The following is a 26,069-nucleotide window of genomic DNA, read 5'->3' as shown; positions in this document are numbered from 1 at the left end:
TGAAGAGAGTGAGGGTTCTCAAGGAGATGCCCAGCTAATATCAAACAAGTACAAGTGTGTCTTGTCAGGCTACTTTGCCAAAAAGAACCTGGAAGTCAGAAGGAAGAAAGAGACTTTTGACCAAGACTGGTATCATGAAGTCCAAATACACATCAGAGGAAAGGGTCCCCTCAGACCTTCACTCCCAATTCTTTTTTGAGATTGGATGCTCTAATCTGAAGTGTCTCTTCCTCCCTTGTGTCTGAGCAGTTTATTTGACCATTAACAACATATTTAACATTTATTAATTTAAGGGGCACAGGGAAGATAAAATGATAATTCCTGTCCTAAAAATTTGCAAGCTAATAGGGAATTTGGTGTGTATGAAAAATATAGGGGATATTGAGGTTAGTAACATATAAGAAGAGTGGAAAGGTAGGAAGAGTATAGGTTGTGACAAGCTTTAAATACTAAACAGAAATTTATTTGATCTTGCAAATAGTAGGAAGTCACTAGAGATTATTGACTGGAGGTAATGTAAGACCCATACTTTAGCAAAACCTTGGCAGTTGTTTGGAGATGGATTAAAATGGGGATATAAAAAGATATAGTGGAGATAAAAAGATATATATATATATATATATATGTATATATAGATAGGATAAAGTGGAGATATAGTCAGCGAGACTGTAAGTTAATGAAATCACTGAAGGGAGAAGTGATGACCTGTCTCAAGGTGATATTTCTGTGTGGGTAGACAGAAGGGGAAGGAGTTATTCAAGGGATATTATAGATAAGATAAAGATACAATAATATTTGGTATATAATTGACTAATAAAGGGTGATATGAAAATTATGAACCTGAATGATGAGAGGGTGATGGCGCCCTTAACAGAAATTGGGATAAAGAGATTTGTGAGGAAAAGAAATGATTATTATTCTGGACATGTTGAGATTAAGATGTTCCTGGGACATATATTGTAAGTCCAGGATAGTTGATACAAAACTAGAACTCGGAAGACTAAAGTTGGTTCTGTAGATCTGGGAAACATTTGTATAAAGATGAACATTAAATCAATGGAATTGATAAGATAACCAAGTGAGAGAATTGGAAAAGAAATGAAAAGAGGGCACAGGAGGGCATGATCAGACACATAGGAGCATCAGTGGAAAACATCACAAAAGCATCACAGACCCAGAGAGGAAAAGAGCATCTAGAAGTCACCAAGTGTTAAATGCAGCAGAAGGGTCAAGGATGAGGATTGAGAAAAGTACATTAGTTCTTTGGAGAGAGTAGTTTCAGTTGAATGAGGAAGTTGGAAGCCAGACTGCAGAGAATGTAGAAGAATGAAAGTAGAGATACCAAGTATACTTGATTTTTAAAAAGAATTTAGGGGGCGGCTAGGTGGCACGGTGGATAAAGCACCGGCCCTGGAGTCAGGAGTACCTGGGTTCAAATCCGGTCTCAGACACTTAATTACCTAGCTGTGTGACCTTGGGCAAGCCACTTAACCCTGTTTGCCTTACAAAAAACAAAAAAAAAAACCTAAAAAAAAAGAATTTATTTGAGAAAAGAGGTATTGTATAACAGATAGCTAGCAGGAATGTAAAAGTGTTTAAAGATGGAGACAGCCAATTTTTTAGTCAACTAGGAAGGAAGCATTATCTAGGGAGAGTGATAATTAGAATGAGTAGGGGGTGATAGTGGAGGCAATCTCCAAGAGAAGATTGGAAGGGATGGTTACATGTAGAAGGGCTGGCTTGGCAAAAGAGATAGTATAAGAAACTGTCAGAGTGACATGAGAGGTGAAAGGGCAAAGACTTCAGTAAATGGCCTTAATTATTTTTTTGTGAAGTATATGACAAAGTCCTCAACTGAAATGTGGGAGGAAGGAATGTCATGGGAGATTCAAGAAGAGAAAGTCTGAAACAGTCCCTGTAGTGAGTGAGATAGAGAATTAATTGGAGGGGGAAAGGATTGTCTTAGTGTAGTGAGGACCTAGTTTGGAATTAGGTAACAAATTTGTAGTGGTCCCCTTCCTGCATTTAATCTGTGGTCAAACTTAACCTTGCTAATTTTGTACATACAACACTCCATCTCCGGTCTATGTACTATTGTGCCTACTGGTCCCCCATGAGGTGGGAATCTACTTTGACCTCATCTCTATAGCTCAGAATCCCGTTTCCCCCCAGAACTCTGCCCAAGTGACTTGAAGTTTTTCTTGTTCCTCCCAGTGCCTAGTGCTAAGAAAAATTTTATTGTTAGTCATTTTTCAGTCCTACCCAACTCTTCAGGATCCCTTTTGGAGTTTTCTTGGCAAAGATACTGAAATGGTTTGCCATTTCCTTCTTCAACTCATTTGACAGATGAGGAAACTGAGGCACACAAGATTGACTTGCCCAAGGTCATACTAGTAAATGTCTGAGGCAGATTGAACTCAGGAAGAGGCATCTTTCTGACTTCAGACTTGGTACTCTAATCACTGTGTTAATCTAGTAAGAAAAATAACCAGGTATTTATTTTTTATATATCTTTGTGTGTGTGTGTGTGTGTGTGTGTGTGTGTGTGTGTGTGTGTTTTCCCCCTCCCAATAGAATGTAAGCTCCTTCAGGACATGAACTGTTTAATTTTTGTCCTTCAATTCTCAGTGTATCTGGCCTTTACTAAGCACTTAATATTTGATTAGTTGAATAAATGGAAGCCCCGAGATCATAAGGGTCTGATACAGTAGTCAGCTTAATCCATAGATTGTTACTTAATGTATATGTATATGTATCCACATTTTGTATATATTTATGTTTATATTCTGAAACTAATAGGAAGTATGTTTTTTCTTTTACAAGGATGACATGTCATTATGTCATTTAAATCAGCATCCTGATGACATTGAGAAAGGTGGAAAAGTTGGGAGATTCTTTGTGAGGCTAGAGAGTTTTTTTTTTTTTGCAAGGCAAATGGGGTTAAGTGGCTTGCCCAAGGCCACAAAGCTAGGTAATTATTAAGTGTCTGAGACCGGATTTGAACCCAGGTACTCCTGACTCCAAGGCTGTTGCTTTATCCACTACGCCACCTAGCCACCCCTGAGGCTAGAGAGTTTTTTGACTGATTATAAAGCTATTACAAAGTTCCCATTAAAATTCTCCCTAATTAGGATAGGAGAAGAAAAAGGGAGTCATCTTCATGGTTTGGTCAGGAAGATAAGAACCCATATATTTTTAGTTTCTCATTTTTGGCTTGGTTAAGCCTCCACTCATCCAGATCCCTGGGAAGGAGAGGGGGAGGAGGAGGAGTGAAATGTGAGCATGTATAAAATCTTTAGGGGTTGCTGCTTTGAAAGGTACTCACATCACCTGCAATCTGTCGAAAAATGTTCTTGAATTGCACCTGCTCCTCAGTCTCCTGGTCAGTATTACCTGGGGTTGGCTGTAGGGGGGGCACAAACAAAGAGGTCAAACAGAGATGGGAAAGGTGGACTAATCCCCACTGGTCCCCTGAAGGGAAAGTAAGGGAAGGCCTTAGTCTCTGGCCTAAGGAGCGATAGGAGTTAGTTCAACATGGTGCTCTAGCTCCCAACTTGAGCATCAATAATATCTTATTATCCTTCTAATCACTCTCTTTGGTAGAAATATTCTTTGTTAGGTGACCCAAGGAGATTTTTAACAGTTTCACTGCGTAATCATCCTTTTTCTTTTTGTTCTCATCAGAGCTGGAGCAAGAAAATTTCTGGTCTACTTCCATCTGTTCAGAAATAAACTAGATATAGAATCCTTTCTCTTCCATCTTTCCTGGCACAGTCAGTGACCTGAATTTAAATACTGCCTCAGACATACACTGTGTGATTAACTTCATCTCTCTAGGTCTCCATTTCCTTAACTAATGAGAGTGCTAACCTTTGAGATCCCTTCCAACTCTAAATCTATGATTTATCATTTCCATAGAATAAAGGCAGCTCTACCAACAAAGTCCACTTGTGATCCTTTTGACCACAGAAAAGTACAGAAATGGTGTCTTCCTTACTTCCTGTATCAGGCTTCAACTTGGCTCCTATCTGGGCAAAGAGGAACCTTCTGGGCAATACCAGGACCCATATCTTCATTAGAAACAAAGGAGACAAGGTCATCCCGACTCTCAGCCATCTCCCTCTTTCAGTCTGTAAATCTTCACTCTATTAGGATAAAATTCACTGGGCAACTAACCATAATTTCCTTCAGGGTCTCTCCTCCCATGCCTCCTTTCCCTGATAAATTACAGAGCACTGAGGCTCATTCCTTCAGCTCCTTACCCCCCTACAGCCTGCAGTATCCACTCTTTGTGGTTCTCTTTAGAATCTCAGAGCCTAATCCTAAAAGGTAGGATATGATACCCAAAACTATGTTTCTTTTTCTTCCTCAGATCCATAGTTTCTTACTCTGTTGTCTGACTGATGAATAAGCATGCCAAGCCCCTTGGATGGGGCCTGGTGCTGGTAGCTAACCTATTAGATCCAAAGCAGGAATTTCTCAACCTTTCATCCTCTATCAAGAACAATTCCCCTGATGACTTGGAAAAGGGATGGCGGAGAGAAGAAAATAAAAAGCAATATTACGAAACAAAGTGGTTGGTTATATATGAGAATTCCCAGTCTTGAAACCCAGATTTCATGTTTCAGCTGCCACAGGCTCTTCCCCACCCCCCCCCCCCCATTCCTCCACATGCTCCAGAAACCTGAGTTGGTTTCTCTGGCTTATCAGAGCTTGTTTTGTCCTCATGGTCCACACTCAATTCCTTATTGCTGTTTGCTCTGTCAGATACGAAGATGATGGGCTAGAAAAGGAAGGAAAGTGTTGGAAAGGTGGCAAGCAATAGAAACTTGGAGAGACACTGAGAAGGGGCTTCATTCCTTAGCTTCCCAGAGCCAAACAGAGGCCATCTCCTGTTAGGTAGCAGCGATGCAGAGATTAAGTGCAATAAAGAGGTAAAGAGAGGCAAGGTAGTAGAGAACAGAATAGCACAGACCAGGAGTCACTTGGCACCTGGCTAGCTATGTGACCGTGAGCTCCCAGTTCAAGAGTTACAGAGATGGGAGGGAGAGAGAGAGCTGGTTGTTAAACATGTACTATCATACCCTTACTAAATGGTCTGGACTCTTCTTGAAGAACTCTGGTGAAGGAGATCCCACTACCACCTCCTGAGGCAGCCCATTCCACTTTCAAGCATGTCTATTTTGTCTATTTTTGGAAGCTTTTCCTAACATGGTAGCTTAAATTTATTTCTATAATTTCTGTCTCATTGCTTCTAGTTTTACCTTCTGTCACTGGGCACAGGTCTAATTCCTCTTCTCTTTAAATATGCAAAGACTGGGGCAACTAGGATGGAGCACAGACCCTGGAGTCAGGAGGAACTAAGTTCAAATATGGCCTCAGATACTTGATACTAGATAAATTACTTAACCCAGAATGCCATGCAATAAATATTTACAAATAAATGAATAAAGACTGCTATTACATTTCTCCCAAATCTTTCTAGGCTGAACATCTTTTAATAGCATAGTATCCAGTCCTCTCGTCAGTCACCCTGATAGAGCCGAGTAGGGTTCAGTTTGTTAATAGTCCTTCCTAAAATGTGGTATAAAAATTTAAAATCAATTATAAACCTGTTCTGTTTTAATCTAATATCTTAATGAAAAATAACTTTTTTAAAAAACTGAGATAGTGTAATAGGCAAATGTTAAATTTTCAATGTATTTACCACTCAGAAATTGACAAAAGCTTCAAATCAAAGTTTCATTTATTTCGTTGATTGTCTATAAACCTAAGGAAGTAATAGAGCAAATCTTTTTTTTTTTTTTTTTACATTTTCCCCCATTTTATATTTGAGAGACTCCAAGAAATTAAGTTAGAAAGCTAGGAGGAGGTGGCAGAATTCAGGTCTCAAATCCATATTAAGTGTCTGAGTCTGGATTTGAACCCAGGTATTCCTGACTCCAGTACTCTATCTGGTACTCTATCCAGTGTGCCACCTAGCCACCCCATAGAGCAAATCTTTTTTTTTTCTTTTTTTTTTTTTAAGGATTTTGCAAGGCAAATGGGGTTAAGTGGCTTGCCCAAGGCCACACAGCTAAGTAATTATTAAGTGTCTGAGATTGTATTTGAACTCAGGTTCTCCTGACTCCAGGGCTGGTGCTCTATCCACTGCGCCACCTAGCCGCCCCTGAGACCTATGATTTTATTGGTATTGAGAACTCAATGTTGAAACTCCCTCTTCTAATCCTTAAGATTTTAGAGAGTTTAGTGGCACTAAGAGCTGAGTGACTTGCCTAAGGTAATCCAGCCAGCACTTTATTAGAGGTGGGGACTTGAACACAGGTCTTCCTGCCTTCAAACTCTACTGCACACCATGTTACTTCTCATACTACTATATTTCTATTAGTGCAGTCTAAGTTCATGTTAGCTTTTTTAGTCCTCATGATGTATCAAGCTAGTGGTCCACTGAAGCCCCCTGATCTCTTTCACATGAGCCACTGCCTAGATATACCTCCCTTATCTAGTACATTTTCCCCCATTTTATATTTGAGAGACTCCAAGAAATTAAGTTAGAAAGCTAGGAGGAGGTGGAAGAATTCAGGTCTCAAATCCAAGTCTTCTGACTACAAGTTCTAAATGGAGTTAAGCAGATAGGTATGAATTATCACCTAGATATCTAGCTTACTTGGTGCTTTTGACTTCTACTGTCATTTCATGCCATTCTTTCTAAAGCTTCTCTTAGTTGGGTTTTTTTTTTAATTGTAAGGCTTATAAAGCACATCTCTAGGTTTTATTGTATATAGCTTGTTTTGGATATATTTGTTTGCACTATTAAGCTCCTTAAGAGTAAGGACTGTCTTGCCTCTATTTGTATTCCCAACAATTTCCCACATAGTGGGTGCATAGTAGATGCTTAATGAATATTTATTGATTGATCATTTGATTTACATGTACATATAGTTGAACAAATATACATATATATATATTTCTATTTTGCTAAAATATACTTTTATTGTAGGAAAGAATTTGGTTCAGATTTTTTTTTAAGGCCTTGGGTAAGCCACTTAACCCCATTGCCTTGCAAAATAATCTAAAAAAAAAAAGATTATTTTAAGAATTCTAGAAATAGGGTGGCTAGATGGCGCAGTGGATAGAGCACCAGCCCTGGAGTCAGGAGTACCTGAGTTCAAATCCGGTCTCAGACACTTAATAATTACCTAGCTGTGTGGCCTTGGGCAAGCCACTTAACCCCATTGCCTTGCAACCCTCCCCCCCCCAAAAAATAATAAGAACTCTAGAAATTATCTAGTCCAAATATTTCATTTTATAAATTAGGCTATGTAGTCCTTTTGGCTTCAGTTCCCTCACCTGGAAAATGAGGATATTAATTGACTTGTATAAAGCTCTGAGACCAATAATTTTAGAATTTTTGGAGTGTTGCTATCAAGCCCACCCTAAGTGATTCTCTCCCTCTCTCTCTCTACTTATATTTCTTTTCCTGTGGGCATGGGAGGAGGGGAAGAGATATTTATGAAGAAATTGAGGGTCTTGCCCTGTCCCCTTTGAAGAGATCCTGGACAAAGCTACCTCTAGGAATGATGTGGTTATTGCATGTATGCAGTTCAGCTGTTGGGTGTTGACTTTTCACCTTGTAAAATCTTGAATTTAATTTGCATTTTTCTTTATTTTTTCTTTCTTTATTTATTTTTAGGTTTTTGCAAGGCAAATGGGGTTAAGTGGCTTGCTCAAGGCCACACAGCTAGGTAATTATTAAGTGTTTGAGACCAGATTTGAACCCAGGTACTCCTGACTCCAGGTCCAGTGCTTTATCCACTGGGCCACCTAGCTGCCCAATTTGCATTTTTTAAAAAAAACTTTTAAACAAAGAAAATATGTTGATAATTTTATTTCAGTATAATTAGTTTCCCTTGTCTTATGTTTTTTAAAAAATTTAGGTTTATTAAATTAAGATTATTTTTATTTTATTTGAAATTTAAAAGCCTTACTTTGAGAAGGGTTTCATAGTATTTTTCTAGACTGCCAGTGGAATCCATGACACAGAAAAAGTTAAAAACTCCTTCCTAAAGGAAGGAGACTTGGATAATCTTCTGAGGGACCTTACCTGCAGCCTCTTTCTTTTCCCTTTACTAGATCACCAAAATGATCCTATTTCTGGCTTTTTCAGTAGGTGAAAGAAAGAGAGAATTTGGAATTGAAAATAAAGAAATAGAAATAAATAAAAAATCACAAAAATGCCCTATAATCTCAGAGTTTCTGCCCCTTTCTGGCTATCCTAGTCAAGGTTTTCTTTCTCCATTCTCTTTGAAAGTGGGGCGTAGACAGCTAGGTACCTAGCCAGCATAGCATCCTTCTGAGGGCTCCCACAGTACCCAGACCCTCCCAAGTTCTTCCCATTCCAGTTAAAGACCACAGATTGCATGCTTCCAGAGGATCTGAGACACTAATAACCGTTCATTAATTCACTCATCTACCAAAGCATTATGTTAGGTGATTAACTCAGTTAGTAAAACATCCTTGGGGTAAGTAATGGCCCTGATGGATCTGTAAATAGCAGTAACTAAAGGCTTCCAGTCTGCTCAAGCCATCACACTTCATGCTCTACAACTTTGGTAGCCCCTGCCCTGTTACACCTACCTTGTTCTTTTTCTTTTTCTGTACAAAAAAAGAAACATCAAGTGCAAAATAAGTGAAAATCAGGTTCATTGAGAGCCCACTGGCCTGCCTGTCATTCTTTTCTGCCCCTCATGAAGACAAGCCATAACTCGGCAGCCCAGGGCTAGATCACAAAAGTCAAGAGATCCATACAGAACCAAAAGAAGTGAGCAGACAATGATAAAGGTGAGAGTACGCCTTCTCCCTTGGTTTCTGTGAAGAGAGTGATGGTGTAGTTTATAATAAACTCTGTCCTTGACCGTGGCTTGGAAATATAAGGTCAAGTCATTTAATTCTCTGGACCTCAGTTTCCTCATATGTAAAATGAACTAAATATTCACTAAGTTCCTTTCCAGGTCTGAATTTATGCTCTTCTGATCCAGTAATAATCTTTCATTTTCTAGTTAATAAAATTTTCTTTAATCCAAAGTTGACTTCTGCATTGTGTGCTAATGTGATGATTAAAAAGATTTAGAAGGATATTATTTCTGTTTAATTTAATCATTTTATTAATAAGATCAGCAGTTTGTTAGACCAAAAGATATTCATGGTGGTAGGCTCACAGTTCATATATCCTTCAGAGAATAGATGTTTCTGAGGGGTGGTAACCAATTTTGTTTGGATAAAACAATATAAGGTGAGCTATTATTATAATGAAGGCTGAGAGTGACATCATGTCACCCTAGGACAGAGAAACTCTTTTCACCAGATCATCCACAACCTTGGGCTATCTAGTCAAAGCATATATACCCCAGCCTGAACTTCCACTAGGGTAGGATCTTGAACTAGTCTAATCACATTATAAGCAATGTCCTTCAAGAGCCAGAACTTTTTACTTTATAGAATAAAAACTTTAGAAAAAGAGAACACTGGGTCTTCTCAAATTATTGGTTATTAATCACCATTTCTTAAACTGATGACCTGTTTTCAAGGGCTTAAAATGCAATTAAATACAAATAAACACTACAACTCTACTGAACATAATTTAGGATCCTAGGATTAGAACCCAAGGTTACAGAGGAAGTAAACAGCAGTTAGGATTTTTATCAAGACCTGTCAGTTCACAAAGTGTCCTATGTCATATTACTTTAAGGAACTGTTGTTACAGATTTTAGATGAAGATTTTTTAATAGGAAGTAAAAATAAAAAGTAAATAAAAATAAAAAATAATAATACTTCACATTTATATACTAGTTTGAGGCTTCTGAAACACATTACAATAATTCTATGAAGCAGGTACTATGATTTTTTTTCCAGATAGGGAAGTTGAGTCTCAGAGTTAAGGTTAAGCTCACAAGTAGTAATGACAAACCTGGAATTTGACCTTGGGTCCTCTGATATCAAATTTGGTTTTCTTTACACTGTATCCTTAATATTTCTTATTTTCAAAGATACTTTAGGACCTTACAATACCTCATGTTAAGCATTATTAATATTAACACTATCAACAAAGTGCAGAAGTGCTGATTGGTAGAGAATTGTAGTTATGAGGATCCTGGTAATCTGAAAGTTGACTATATTTTTGTTGACCAAAGTAATTTCTAGCAGGCACTTTATTTTTTTTCCAGTAATTTAACATTTTATTTGTTTTCCAATTATATATAATAGTAGGATAATCAATTATTGGTTATTCTACTATCAGTTTTGTAAGGTTTTGAATTTTACAATTCCCCCCCCAATAGAAGGCAGTCTGATAGTCTTTACATTGTTTCCATGCTATACATTGATAGAAATTGAATGTGTTATAAAAGTAAACATAAGAGTAAACATAACCCCCCCCCTCCAGAAGATGAGAAACCTCAAGAATAGAAAGGAAAAAAAATGTACTTCAGTCTGTATTCAGATTTTAATGACTCTGTCTCTGGAGTGAATTGCTTTCTTTATCATAAGTTCACCAGAGCAGTTTCTTCAATATTTTTCCCACAGTTGCTATTAATGGCTGTACCTCCACTCTATACCTCCCCACTCTCATTTATTCTATTCTCTCTCTCCTTTCATCCTGGCCCTGTCCAAAAGTGTGTTGTATCTGAGTACCCTCTCCCTTGGTCTTCCCTCTCTTCTATCACCTATTCCCCCCTTCCCTCCCCCCCTTCCCCCTTATCCCATCCCTTTCTTCTCATTTTTCTCTAGGGTAATATAGATTTCCTCACCCTATTAAGTGTGTATGTTATTTCCTTTCAGGGCATTTCTGATGAGAATGAAGGGTCACTCATCCCCCCTTGCCTTCCCCCTTTCCACTCCATTGAAAAAGCTTTTTCTTGACTCTTAGGTGAAATTTCTTCACTTCATCTCCTTTCCCTTCCTCCCAGTACTTTCCTTTATCACCCATTGACTCCATCTGTTTACTTTATTATACCATTATCTTCCTCTCCTTCCCATGTCCTGTCTATATATAGCAGGTACTCTCAAATCATACCTGATTGGAAGCAGGATTTACAAATCAATGAGTAAAAATAACCTTTTAAAAGAAAGTCTGACCAACTAATGTTTTTTGAGGACTCTAAAACACTAAAAAGTTAAGGACCCTGAAGATAGAGAGTTGATAGTAATCTTGATACCAAGTTAAAAAAACTAGGGAGACTGAAAAAGAGATTCCCAGAGAACACAATGTTGTAAGAGTTTCTCTCCTTTAAGCTTTGGCAGCCTCTTTAGATCCTGGATTTGTGAGAGAAGAGAAGCATGCACACCTAAACACTGATCCAGTTATTGGATTTGACTTTAAGCAAAACATTTTGGTAGAGGAGACTTGGAGGAGGAGTCTCATTTCTATCAGCCTTGTGACTGTGACCCTATATACTTTGACTCGTAGTCTAGCCTATTCCTCCTTTCTGAGGTTCTCTTTTCTCTCTCTCTCTCTGGCCTCCAGAATATATAAATGCACTCAAGGCTGCAAGACCACCTACTTGCCAAAATTCCAAATCAAATTTGTAAGAAAGAAATTTTCCTTCTAATCAATACTTTCTACTTGTTGACCTCTCAAATTCCTCTCATGGACCAGTGACAAAGACTAGGAAAGGTCATTCTGCCCCATCAGACTACACTTACCACAGGGCGATCCACAGCGATTAGATTTTCTGCCTCTCTGTGAAGAAAATATATATGCAGAGGTATTAGATATTATTATTATATTATTGGTTGTTCTATTATTTTATATTTATTATTATATTTATTACATAATTAGATATTATTATTGGTTTGAGAAGGCAATTGGGTTTAAGTGACTTGCCCTGAGTCACACAACTAAGTGTGTGACTTAGGTCAGTTTTGAACTCAGGTCCTTCTGTCTTCAGGACCCATCCTATATCTATAGGGCCACCTAGCTACCCCTGTTAGTGATACTGACACTTATTTTCTTCTTTAAAAATATTCAGACAAGTTTTTTTTAAATAGAGCTTCTAGTTTTATTTATCAAGTTGAATTTTTTTATTTCAGTTTTATTATTTGATATTCAGGCTATCTAATTTGATGTTTGAGTTGGAGGGTTTTTGATTTGTTGTTTTTATAGTTTTTGTCCCAATATATTGACCTGTACTTTCTTTTGTTCATGAATCTGTGAATTGGGCACCAGGTTTTCTACTGGAAAGAGTAGACATGGTACTAATGGGAAGCCCAGGGAAGTGGGGGTAGGGGTGGAGAGGGGCGGTTGCACAATCAGGGAAGGATGCCCAATCAAAACGCTTCAGGAATGGAATCCGCCCCAGTAGCCCCTAGCCCACCTTCCCCTCATTTCATTCTAGAAACTTAGAACTCCCATGTCCTCTTTTCCACAAGGAAACAGACCTGGAAATGGCAGTGGACTTGTTTTCCAGGATCGGTTTGAAAAGAACCTGTACTCACTCAGAGAGGTTCCTCTTTTCAGAGAAGACACGAAGGATGAATTCTCCCTCCTGGTGGGGATCATAGGTGGAGGGGACAATGACATACTCGCTGGGGGGCAGGCGGAAGCGCTGGGACACTTCACGCATGTTGATGTAGGTTTTACTCCTGGCTTTGGAGGCATTGTACAAGAAGAAATCCTTTTGAAGGTGCTGTTTGTTCCCATGCATCTGTGGAGGAAGAAGAAAGACCAAGGTGGAAGCAACAAAATAGAGTGTGGGGAGAACTTGCTCCAATCAGAGGACTTGAGTTCAAGTCCCACCTCTAATATGTGGCACCTTGCAAATCACTTAACTCCACCCTGAATCTTCAATTTTCTCATCTATAAATAGAAAGATCAGACTTCAGTAGCCTCTGAGGGGGCCTTCTTGTTCTAAATTGATCATCCCACACCAGGAGAGCCCCACAGATGTGGGAAAATCTGGAGAAGATAGAAGGGGGGAGGAGAGGGGAGAAGTGTAAAAGCTATCACTACAGTCTCCCAAATAGGCACCTATATGTCATAAAGGAGATAGAGCTCAGTTCATATACTTACTAGCTGCACCAGTCACTTCACCCATGTCTGCTTCCATTTCCTCAATTGTAAAATGGGGACCATAATTTCATCTACCTCTCTGGGTTGTTGGGAGGATCAAATGAGACAACATTTGTAAGGCAAATAGCCCAATGTCTGGCAAATTGTAAGCACTTAATAAATGTTCCCTTCCTCCACTCCCTGCTCTTTGCCCCACACACCCCCAAATCCCATTCATGGAAGTGAAGACATCCAGTGGAGGGATAAGGAGTTTGGCTAAGTTTCCATATTGCACCAGAGGACCAAAAAGAATGAAGGTGACATTCTGATATCCAAGGTTCAAGAAGCTAGCCTATATCTGGAGAAGTGTCAGGGAACACCAAGAAGTACTAAAGAGGGAATGAGGTGGACAAAGACAAGTCTTTACTTTCCTGGTGACAAATTGTCAGAAGACTTCTCAAGGATCGATAGATTTGTGCCCTCCCTGCACCCCTCAATAACATGATACCAAACTGCTCCTGTCACCACTTCCATACCTCTTTTGGCACCTTAAAAAAAAAGAAAAAAAAAGAAATGTTTAGACTCCCTAATAACAGAACAATCTGGCAAAGAAACATTGGTTGAACAGAAGCTGGTAATCAGGGCAAGAAACCAGACATCTCCACTCTGGTGTAGATAGATGGCTAGCTCTAGTTTCCTACCTTGGTCTTCATGATTCATTACAAAGTCTTCAAATCAGGATTTCTAAACTTGGGGTCATAAAATTGTTTTAATTTTTGTTTTCATAACTATTTGATTACAATGGACTTCCTTTGTAATTCTCTATTTTATACATTTAAAAACCTTTTTCTAAGGAGCAGTCCACATGGCTGCCAAAAGAATCTATGACACAAAAAATTAAGAATCCCTGTTCTAAATGAAACAATTCAGGTATTCAGGGTTGCCAACAGGCCCTTGGGCAACAAGAAAAATAGGGATCCCTCTGGAAACCAGGTTTAAACCAAGAATTAAGCCTTTAAAAGCCCAATCTCTGGTAGGGACATGTGATACCAGACAGCAGTTCTTGGACTGAAGATAATAAAGTTAGGGAGTGGGCAGAACCAGTACCTCGTAGATGGCAAAACCAATGGTGAAGAGATTGGCTCCCAATTTCCGCTCCTTCCTCCTATTTTTTTGCATCAGGGCCACGAGGAAGCTGCAAATGACCTCATTGTCTTCAGGATCATCATCTTCCTCCAGAAGCTTCAGGCGATACTGAGGGTTGGTCCAAAAAGTGTCTGTTCCCCCCCACCCCAAGGCAATACTTGTTAAACTCTGTGATTTGGAAAAAGTCCAGGGAAATGAAGCAGGGAACTGGCTTGGCTGTCTTAGTAGAGACACTTACAGAGTTCCCTCTCTCTTTAAGGGATCCAAGAAGGGAATGACCACCCCTAGAAGGCATTCCAGCATTTTTCTAGCTAAGAAGTAGCTAGCCTGCCTTTGCTTGTGGGAGCAGCCCTGGCTACAAGTCTGGTTTACTGTTTCTCAGTCAATATATCAAGATATTTTCATGCCTTATGAGAATATCCTAGTTGGGTTATAGTATGCTGTATTTTTTCCATGCCCATTTTTCTTGCTTTCATGAAAGCAGTGAGTGAAAGAACAGAATTACATCTATTCATAGCCAGGGGATTTTGCCATTTATCTGAATGAGTCTGTGGAAGGAGAGTTTGTCACTGAAGACACAATTGTTTTCAAAATATGGACCCAATAATGTGTGGCCTCTATTGAGTTGACTATGAAAGCCAAAAACTAAAAGAGAACAAATACCTGTGACTCAGTGATGGCCCATTGATATTGAAAACAGCTCTCAGCTTTGAGACTTGGGTTAGAGTCAAATTAGTTGTATGATCTTATACAAGTAATTGAACCTTGATGAATATCAATTGCCTTATTGTAAATAGGGATTCATCCCTATCCTAGAAGGTCAGTCAGTCCAGCGGCCCAGAATCCCCTAAGGTGCATTGACACAGATCAATGGACTTGGAGTATATTTCAGAGACCACATCTTTAGAAGAATGTTGAAAAATTGGAAAGCCAGAATGGTGAAGAGCTTAGATCACTAGGTGATGCAAGTGATGGAGGGCTAGGTAGGTCTGAAGTTAGCAAGATCTGAGTTCAAATATTACTTCAAATGCTGGGCAGTCACTTGACCTTTGCTTGCCTCAGAAAAATAATAACACCAATGCTCCAGTGGTGGTTGTGAGGATCAAATGAGATCATATTTATTAAACACTTAGTACAGTTCAGGAATTGTGTACATAGTGGGCACTTAATAAATGATTGGTTCCTTCCCTTTCCCAGTCAAAATTGTGACAGATAAGTATTAATTGAACTAATTAAAATTGTTTACTCCAAGGAAGAGAAATTATGGGCTTAAAGGCAGAGATTTACAAAGTCTTTTACATACATTCTCATTTTATTCTCACAACAACCCTGAGAAGTAGGTGCTATTATTGACACCATTTTAGAGGTTAGGTAACTTGCCTAGGGTCACACAGCTAGTAAGTTTCTGAGCTTTGATCTGAACTCAGGTCTTCCTGAATTCAAACTGAGTGATCAATCCGTTGGACTTTCCAGTTGCCCATTGAGTGGGGCAATGACAATAATTTCTAGCCTTTAGATATCACAACATAGAGCACAGTTTTGGAGTGGTACAGAAGAGAAGCAGGAAGTCCAGTGTGGAACTTCCCCTTCATGATTAGGTGAGAAAATTGAGGGTTAAGATGGCTAACCAACAGGCTGACCCAAGATTACCTAGATAGTAAATATCAGAGGAAGGATTTGAATTTCGGTACTCTGTCTCAGAACCAAGATGCTTTTTTTTTCTCTCAGGTAATTGGGGTTAAGTGAGGGTAAGAGTCTGAGGTCAAATTTGAGTTCAGACCCCTTAACCCTAAGATTGATTGTTGTATCTACTTTATCACCTAGCTTCTCTCAGGATGCTTTCCACTGTACCATAACCGCCAACTATTTTCAGTTTATTTTCTTACCTGGAAAGTTTCGGCAGCCGCCAGCAGAGCATCCCCGTACCCAGCGGCCCTCATTCACAGACACAGTCCAGGTCTTAAGCTTGTCAGATTCCAGGGCATCAGCTGTGAGGTTGCAGATCTCAAGTTTTGTAAAATTAAAGATGAAATCTTCATAGGACATCCTAAGGGCATGAAAATAGAAGGTGAGAGTAGAAAAAGAAAGGAGTTATAAAAAGAAGTGAAGAAGAAGGAAAGGCTGATGGAGGAATACAACTCTAGAGTGCTTCTTTTAAAAATATATATTTTTCCCAATTACATGTAAAGACAATTTTAAAAATTAATTTATTTTCACATTATTACACTAGTCTTTTTGTAAAAATAAATATAATCCCGCTTCCCTCCACAGAGATAGAGAAACCTCAAGAAAAATAAAGTAAGAGGGGGAAAAAAAGCATATTTCAGTCTATGTTCAGATACCATCAGCTCTGTCTCTGGGATGGGTTGCATTCTTTATCCTAAGTCCATCAGAGAAGTTGCATCAATATTTTTTCCTCACAATAGCTATTGCTAGCTGTATTTCCCTCCATCCTATTCCCCCCTCCAATCCTCATTTATTCTATTCTCTCTCTCCTTCACCCTGTCCCTCCTCAACAATGTATTGTATCTGACCACCTTCTCCCACAATCTTCCCTCTCTTCTATCATCTACACCTCTTCCCCTTTCCCTATCCCCTTTCTCTCATCCCTTTCCTCTCCTCTTTTCTCTAGTGTAAGATAGATTTCTATACCCTATTGAATGTGTATTTTATGTCCTCTCTGAGCCACTTCCAATGAGAATGAAGGCTCGCTCATTCCCTGTCACCTTCCCCTCTTTCACTCCAATGCAAAAACTTTTCTTGCCTCTTCTACATGAAACATCTTAGCCTATTCTACCTCTCCTTTCCTTTTGTCCCAGTACATTCTTTTCTTTCCCATTAACTTCATTTTTATAATATAAAGTACCTTCATATTCATCTCCCTTCTGTGCCTTGTCTATATATACTTCTAACTGCTCTAATAAATGAGAAGGTTCACAGAACATTGTACACCCTATCAGAAACATGGGATTGATGATCAGTCTTAATGGACTTGCTCACTTCATAAGTGCAACAGTCAGGGACATTTTTAGGATATCTGAGATAGAGAATACCATCTGTATCCAAAGAAAGAATTGTGGATTTTAACCAAAGACCAAAGACTATTACCTTTAATTTAAAAAAGTTATGTTATTATGTATTTTACTATCTCATATTTTATTTTTTTCCTTAAGGATATGATTTTTCTCTCAATACATTCAATTCTGATCAATTTATAGCATGGAAACAATGTAAATACTATCAGACTGCCTTCTTGTGAGAGGTGGGGGGGGAAGCAAGATTGAGGGGAAAATTGTAAAATTCAAAAAACAATAGAAAAAATATAAATAAATAAATAAATGAGAAGGCTCATATGAATGATCAGTTTCATGTAAAGATGATTTTTGACATTAATTTTTAAATAAAATTTTGAATTCCAAATTTTCTTCCTCTTCCTTCCTCCCTAACACAGTAAGCAATTTGTTATAGGTTTGTGTGTGCTGTCATGTAAAATATATGTTATATTAGTCATGTTGTGAAAGAAGAAACAGACCAAAAGGAAAAAAAAAACTATGAAAAAATGAAGAAAGTGAAAATAGTATGTCTTGGTTTGTATACATAGTCCTTCTCTGGATGTGGATGGTATTTTCCACCACAAGTCTTTTGGAATTGTCTTTGATCATTGTATTGTTGAGAAGAGCTGTCAGTCATAGCTGAGCATTGCACAGCATTGTTGTTACTGTGTACAATATTTATCAAGCTCTGCTCACATGAAAGAGTGCATCTTTAGTAGGAAAACACAGCATAATCATGAGTTGGAGAATACAATTAGTTATGGAGTGAGTGATATTTACCCCAAATCATCTTCTGAGTGCATACTCTCCCTCTATCATCATTGCATAAAAATACATCCTCTGTATCTGAAAGGGCAGCAATGGACTTAAGGAAGTCATCTCAGCTAAAGGAAGTGTAGAAATTAGTGGAACAGACAAGGGGTTCTGAAAACCATGTGGGACTCAGTGATTGGTCCTATCCTTGGGTTTGAAGAGAAAATAGTGTAGGGATCCAGACTTGCTGGTAGTCAGAGAACTGAGGTTCCCACTGCCAGTAATTTCTGAATGGGGTTTGAGACTAGAGGCTCTTATTCTGGGTTCTGGACTAAGCCCAAGATTATTATGGCCATATGGATCCTAGACTCACCAGAACTCTCCATCCTCTGTCACCTGGTGCTGCAAGCGAGATTTCTCCTCTTTGTCAATCAGGACCCAGTCCTTCCAACTACAGAATGATATTTGGTATCACATAATAAGGAAAACCACTTCAGAGATAGTACCACTTCATCTTAGCAAATCCAACCTGCCTAGAGCCAGCTAGGGTCCAGAAGTCACCAAGCTGTCCCAAGTCTCTTCCACATGGAATTTCAAAGATGGAAGATATTGAGGCCAACACATTCTTGAGCAAGAATCCTTGCTGCCACACTTCCATATGGTTCAACATATAGGGTAGCTGAGTGGAGCTAGGGCCAAGAAGACCCAAGTTCAAATTCAATCCCAGTCTTACTATATGACACCTGGTAGGTCACTTTACCATTGTCTGTTTCAGTTTTCTGATCTGTAAAATAGGGATAATAATAGTACCTCCCTCCCAGGGTTCTTTATGTGTTTATACTTGTCAGGTGTTTAGTACAGCATCCTACCTAATAGGGGTTTAATAAATGTTTATTGATTGACCAAAAAAACCTTTTATTTTAGTAGCCCCAGCAAGTAGTACAGTAAAGCTACTATGCTATATATTCTCTCTCTATACTATATACTACTGGTAAAGTATATATACTAGTAGACATTTAATAAATGCTTATTAACCATTCCCTACTCTCCCTGGAGTCTCCCTTCTGGGAACATCTGCCCACCTACCTATCACTCCAGGAGCCATTCCATTCCACCTGACCCCAGGGATTCCTCAGCCGCACCAGCTTTACCTTTTCTCCTTTGAATGTTGTCTTGGGCAAAAACAAAACAAAAAACCCCTATCAGTGAACAGTCATTTATGAAGTGCCTAAGAGGTGCTAGGCAATACACACAAAACAAGATCTCTATTTGGAAAGGAGTTTGCCCTTCTGACTCTCCCAAAAGTCTGGTGGTAGTTGCCTAAGGTGCCCTAGGCAAAACTTGACATGAATGTGGCTGAATTTACAAACCTTTGAGGTAACCCAGTGGAAAGAGGACAGCATCTGGAAATTGAGGATCTGGGTTTGGGTCTAGCTCTTCTATCTATTGATTAGGAAACCTCAGACAAGTTATTTAAACTCTTTAAATCTGTTTCCTAATCTATAAGATAGGGAATTATTTTCATAGAATAGTTGTAGGGATCAAATAAGAAAGGTTATATAAATGAGTGATATTATTATTATTACTCTGCTTCAGGGTTTTAGGGTTTGGAAGGAAGCTGACAAAGCATTGGAGGTTTGGAAATGCGGGAGGGAAGGTCATCATTTCGCAATCCTCCACAAAGTAAATTTCCCCCCATAATTTTTCTAAATAAATTTTTATTGCCAGATTTTGCTTTCCTGTTGCCTAATTTTCCTACTCTATCTCTCCCCATACTAGAGGGTCATTCCTTTTGAATTTTTTTTAAAATAAAGAAAAATAGGAAGAAGAGAAAAATATCAATAAAAGTAATTAATACTTTAGAAGAAATCTGACAATATATGCAATGCTGCATCTCTGAGGATTCCTCACCTCTGCAGAGGAGTAGAGGACAGTATCTTAGAAAATAATTTTTGAAGACCTTTCTCCAAAAGAGAACAAATAAAGAGAAACATAACATATTTCAATACATGTGCTCTTTTTATAGTGACAAAGAAATTAAGGTGGTACCCATCAAATGGAAAATGATTAAACAAATTGTGGCATATGAATGTAAGAAATGGTTAAATGGATAGTTTCCTTGAAACCTGGTAAGCCTTTACAGACTGATGCAGGGTAAAGTGAGCAGAACCAGAACGGTTTAAACAATAACAATAACATTATAATACTTTTAAAGGTTTAAGAACTCTGATCAGGAAGGGGCAGCCAGGTGGCCCAGTAGATAAAACACCCATCCTGGAATCATAGGGACTGGAGTTCAGATCTAGCCTTAGGCACTTAAATTAGCTGTGTGACCTTGGGCAAGTCATTGAACCCTATTGTCTCCAAAAAAACAAACACACAAAAAAGAACTCTGATCAGTGCAAAGGACAGATGATGATTATTTTTTGTTTTTTAAAATTTCATTTATTTAATGCAATGAGGTTAAGCAACATGTCCTAAAGTCATACAACTAGGTAATTATTAAGCATCTGAGGCCAGATTTAAATTCAACTCCTCCTGACTTGAGGGCATTGTTCTACCCACTGCACCACCTAATTGCCCCCTGATGATGAATTATGCTACCTACTTTGTGACAAAGAAGTGATGTAGAATAGCACATTCATTTGTTGAATTGGATACTGTAGGATTTTTTTTTTGCTCAAGTAGGTATGTTCCCCCCCCCCCCTTTTTCCCACTTGGGGAAGTAGTAGAGAGAGAAAACAAATACTTACTAATTCAAAGATAAGATACAATTTGGTAAAAAAATTTTAAGTGAACTTCTAGGCTGAATTCCCCTTTCATGTCCCTAGGGGACCCCATTGTCATGCCAACTGAGTGCCCTCTGCAGATATCTAGCTAGGCACGGGCAGATCTCCTTTTGACTTTTCATCTCACATCTTGTTAGGAGAGTGACTCAAACTATCATTCCCAATCCTACTTTTCCTCAGAATTGACTGTAGTTCAGCCTGGCCAATCTACTGCAGGCCAGTAGCCAACAGAAGCAACAGATGGAGTAACAGACTTGAAATCAGTAAGACTTGAGTTCAAATCCTATCTCAGACTCTTAGTACTTATATGATTCTAGGCAAGTTCCTTTTTAAGGTCTGTTTCCTTATCATATCATCTACCTTTTAGGGTTGTTGTGAAGATCAGATGAAATATCATATAAAATACTTTTGCAAATCTTAAAGTACTGTATAAATGTTAGTTGTTTTCATTATTATTATGTTTACCTCCTCTAGTCCAGTCACTGAATATGCATGACCTTTGACCAGTCCACTGGCCATTCTTGTTTCATACTGCACTGGAACGATTGCCTGTGGAGCCCAAACCAGATAGATTGTCAGTGACAAAATCAGAAATTGTTCAGTATATTCTCACATACTTTTTCTCACCTAGTCTATGGTCAAGCAGTCTCCCTTCTAACAGGGAGCAGGAACAAACCCACCAAGAAGACTTGAGGTCTGGAATCTTGAAGCAAACCATTCCAGTATCTTTGCCAAAAAAACTAAGTAGAGTCACAAAGAATCCGATACAACTGAAGCAAATGAATAACAAAATATACACACACAAACACAGTTATGATCTGGTTCTTATTTGAAGATATGGATATGTCACTAAAGTCTTAAGAAATAGCCTTGGATTCAAGTTTATAAGAAAATGAGAATAGTACCCTAATAGACTATAGCAAACTCAGTTATGCCAAGGAATGAAGAGGTGGTCTGTAGGGGGGACAGTAACTTTTGTTTTGTTGGGGCAAAGTGAATTCAGACTCATTTTCAAGGTTTAGAGGAGAGAGGAACTAAGGATCCCCCACCTGTCCCTAAGTCTTTTGCCCATGTGCATAATTTGATTGGGAAGGAAGTGGGGTTCCTATCCCTCCCCCTTAAAGTAGCTTCAGTGGTTCTTTTAGGATGTCAGAAAAATCTAGCCCTTGTCCCTGACAGAAAGCAGCTCTAAGGCTGAAGGGTGAGGGCCCTGAAAAATTCCTAGATGCTGATGTTCAAATCAATGAAGAGCTCCTATCAATAAGGAAATTTGAAAAGAGGGTATGTGTGCATGTGTGTGTGTGTGTGTGTGTGTGTGTGTGTGTGTGTGTGATGGGGAGGAGTCTAGAGGTCTGTTTAATAATAGTCTCAGCCAGACCTTTTATGGAATTCAAGAAATTTGATGCTCTCTAAATGCTTAAGTTCATCTTGGACACCTTTCAATCCACTGGACAGGCTAGAAGCAATAGATGGAAGTTGAAAGACACAGGGTGAAAGAAAGAAAAAAGAAGTGAAATACTGGTGTTAGGGATAGAGAGCTGACTTGCCAATTAGAAAGTCCTAGGTTTATGTGACCCCAGGCCAATTACTAAACCTCCCAGTACCTCAGGTCATACTTTAAGTCTAAGGTATACAGTAGGTGCCAAGATGAATTGGTAGAGAGAATTTTCTCACTTATACCAATAATATCACTTCCACTTTTTTTTTAAAGGTGAAACGGGCTACCTCCAGAGAGGGAGTTTCTCTTTCACCAACAATCTTTAAGCTGTCAGTCAAGCTAAGGAAGAAAACTTGCTTGTCTGGGATGTGGTAGTAGGTATTATGGTTCATGTAGGGGCTGCACTACACGTTGTCTTAACCACTGAGGTTTTGTTATTATAACTGTCTGACTGTCAGAAAGGAAGCATGATGGTGGTCGGGGGCTTGGTTCCTCCTTCCTCACCCACTGGGCAGCTCATTCAGGTTTACCATTCTTGGGTAATGATAAAAGGAACAACCTAAACTCTGCTTTGTTTCCTCTGGCCCCTCCTCTCCATCATCCTTAATTTGGCACCATTCCAACCGTATTAGATCTCTCAGATCCAAGAAATGTTGCAAGAATTCCTGGAGACTTTCCCAAGGAAGGGATGAGGTCATGCAGAGTCATGCTGAGGGACAGCCATGCCTGGTGCTTCTGGGACAACGCCTCCCATTTGCCACATTTGTTATATAAAGAAGAATTGGCAACAGTATCAATTAGCCGGTGAAGAGGCAACACAGAAACCTAGGGAATCACTGAGGCTCTATTAGCATCCAATATCCCAGCTCCTTCTTAGTCTCCTGATAACACAGCTACTTTAGTATATGAGCCCTAAAATCTGAGAACCTAGGTTTAAATCTCCCTTCTGAAGCTTACTATCTATGTGACCCAGGGAAAATCAGTTCACTTTCTGGGCCTCAATTTCCTCATTTGTAAAATGAGACAGTTGGGTTAGATGACCTCTGAAGTGCCTTCAGATCTAGAGCTATGATTCTTTGGTCTCAAGGTTCTCTCCTAGGGCTAGACTCTGGCCCTTCTGGCAATGTGCACAAGAACTATGGATCAACACAGGATTTCTAGAACCTAAGCCCTCCTCAGATAGACAAATGCTAAGGCCTGGATCCCTGCCAGGGATGGGTAAGATGAATAGGTCTCTCATTTTTCATTCTCTAATTCAAAGGAGGCACATCTGTCAAGAGATCAAAGCAAATGGAATTGAGTTGTTTAGAAGAAAGTTTCTCCAGTAAGTTTTGAACAGAGCTTAGGAGTTAAGCATTCTCTATAGAGTAAGCAGTGTGAGTTCTCCTCATCTTAACCTCCCCGGGTCTGTTTCCTCATCTTAAAATGAGAGGGATGGACCAGATTGCTTCTGAGATTCCTTCCGGCTTTAAATCTATTATCCCATGACATCTGCACTGTGAGGGAGAGAGATGAAAATGGCTCTTTTGTAATTCTGCCTGTTTTATCAACAATGTAGAAATTTTCTGGGACTCACTATCTGAAAGGGTCATCAAAGAAAAACTCTTCTTATGGGAAGAATAATACACTGCCTTTCTTCAGAGCCTTGGAATATCATGGAATCATGAATTTCAAGAAGAGATAGAGGTAATGGGGATAATGATAATAATATGATAAATTCGAATATTCAAAATATCTTAATATATTAAAATATATACATTTTATAATAAAATAAACAATAAATATACATATAAATATATCAAAAATATCTTCACTACAAACTTGTAAAGCAAGTAATTCCTATCTTAATTTATAAATGAACAGTATAAGAAAGGTTGAATGATTTGCTATACTACAATATACTATAGTCAGAAGTAGAATTCAATTCTTTCCATTCTGTTATTCTTTCTTTCCATCTAATCCCATCCCTCTTCTAGTTCCAACCATTTACTATAAAAAGGGGGAACCCAAGGCTCAAAGACAAGAAGTAGCTCACCCCAAGATTACATGAAGTTTAGTAAGAATCTGTGTAAGATTTGAACCTGGGTCTCCCTGCCTCCAATGTAGCACTTTCCATTTCATCATGAAGGGTTTTTTTTCCATTTAGTCTCACTTTTAGTGAAGAAAGGAGGATCTTATGTTTATCATTACTTTGAAATGAGTGAAGCACTTAGACCAGTTATATCATTATAATTACAAACTTTTGTATTTCAATATTATTGCTTTTTTTCAATAAGTTTATGTATTTTATTTCATACATTTAAAGATGTTATTTTGAAAAGGGGAGTCATAGGATTTATCAAATTGATAATCAAATTGATAATAAGATCCATGGCACCCTTGTTCTAGAGTAATATTTTGCCTTTTCACTGATGTTCCTACTTTCTGACTATTTGTCCCACTCCTGAGCACTGGTAGATAATTGAGAATAGAATGGTCTATATAACTTGGTATAGATTTAGGTTTAAGTAGGGTGAAGCACTACAATAAAGTCTCAAACTAGTGATCTGGAAGTTTTTCTCCCCCCGCCTTCCCCAGATCCAAAGACAGGAAGTGATTTTCCCAAAATCACACAAATAGCTTGTTAGTTATTGGTAGCTAGGATTAAAACCCAGATCTCCTGATTCCCAGACTGAGGAATTTCTGTTTAAGTCTGTTAAAGCCTCAAGGCAGTTGTCTGTATGCTTAGCACTACAGAAAGTCAAGGCAAGGAGTTGATACCAAGAGGGATCATGTAGACATGAGAATCAGTCAATATTATCAAGGAAGAAGGGATTAGTCATCATCTCAGGCATACAAACCCGGGCTGGCCTGTCATCTGTGCCTCTTGGATCTAGATCTGAATCCCTCAGGTGAGAGTGATCCAAATTCTTCACCATCCTAGCAATCAGCTCTCCCATGCTACAACCAGGAGAAGTCCCATAGGTCATATTTGTACCATCCTAAGACAGGGAAAGGAGGGAGATAGGACAGGGAAAGAAGATAGGAGAGAGAAGGGAGAGAGGGAAGGAAAGAGGGTAGAAAGGAAAGAAGAAATTCATTAAGGACAGAGCCAAACTTAGCCAAGGAAAAAGAGGAAACTAAAAGTTCTATGAGTGAAAAAGAAAAAAAGATGAAAATAAAGCAACAAAGGAAGAAAATGTAAAGAGAAAAATCCTGTTTTCTCCTAGTATGGGATGGAGTATTTTGTATTTGCTGGTTTCACCAAACTCAGGGTATGAGATTTGAATTGTACCCATTTAAGGGAATCTCAGAGAGAAGGGGAGTATGCTTGACCCAGAGAAGGAGGATGACTATGAAGAGTAATAAGAGGGACATATTTAGGAGCTATGGAAGGGACTGGAATTAAAATCTATTCCTTTGTTCCAAAGAGAAGGGGAGATGAAACCAGTAAGACTTGAGCATACTACATGTAGAAAGATGTCACTGTCTTCCCTCTAGACCAGGTGTTCTTAACTTGGGTCCATGGACTCCCAAAGAGTTTGATTTCAGGGGGTCTAGGAATTTAAATGGAAAAATATTATTTTCACTAAACTCTGACTGAAATTTGACATTTCCTTCAATTGAATGTAGACAGTATACCATAATAGATTTAACAGTACCAGTGACCTTTTTTCACCATCAGAAATCACAGATAATTTTCATATCATATTATAGTTATTGCATATATCTTTAAATATAACTTATTCTCACCATTACTTTGAAATTATTGAAGTTATTAGATTTATTAGATATATAATGAAGCCATAGTTTTTTCTTATTTTGATAACTATTTCAGTATTCTGAGAGGAAGACCATAAGCTTCC

The 26,069-nt window shown here is 38.6% G+C and overlaps 1 protein-coding gene across 6 annotated transcripts in view; it reads right to left on the bottom strand.

Moving 5' to 3' along the window:
• CAPN3 (calpain 3) overlaps window positions 1-26,069 on the bottom strand; it is a 72,613-nt gene that overhangs the window by 3,404 nt on the left and 43,140 nt on the right. For 2 of the 6 annotated variants that reach the window (XM_074235180.1, XM_074235183.1), the window contains exons 6-15: window positions 25,065-25,205; window positions 21,252-21,335; window positions 19,084-19,169; window positions 18,371-18,448; window positions 16,078-16,238; window positions 14,153-14,322; window positions 13,582-13,593; window positions 12,493-12,701; window positions 11,701-11,737; window positions 3,326-3,403 (exon numbers count right to left, since the gene is read on the bottom strand). In XM_074235180.1, coding sequence (XP_074091281.1) covers window positions 3,326-3,403; window positions 11,701-11,737; window positions 12,493-12,701; window positions 13,582-13,593; window positions 14,153-14,322; window positions 16,078-16,238; window positions 18,371-18,448; window positions 19,084-19,169; window positions 21,252-21,335; window positions 25,065-25,205 — 1,056 coding nt within the window. Of the gene's footprint in view, window positions 1-3,325; window positions 3,404-4,684; window positions 4,784-8,637; window positions 8,656-11,700; window positions 11,738-12,492; window positions 12,702-13,581; window positions 13,594-14,152; window positions 14,323-16,077; window positions 16,239-18,370; window positions 18,449-19,083; window positions 19,170-21,251; window positions 21,336-25,064; window positions 25,206-26,069 lie in introns of all 6 variants that reach the window. The other 4 variants (XM_074235182.1, XM_074235184.1, XM_074235179.1 and 1 more) reach the window with 3 other exon arrangements.

The sequence above is a fragment of the Macrotis lagotis genome, chromosome 4 (assembly GCF_037893015.1).
Source record: "Macrotis lagotis isolate mMagLag1 chromosome 4, bilby.v1.9.chrom.fasta, whole genome shotgun sequence".
NCBI classification, from domain to species: domain Eukaryota; kingdom Metazoa; phylum Chordata; class Mammalia; order Peramelemorphia; family Peramelidae; genus Macrotis; species Macrotis lagotis.
Note: the sequence above shows the minus strand (reverse complement) of the source record. Positions and strands in the feature narration are given on the sequence as shown.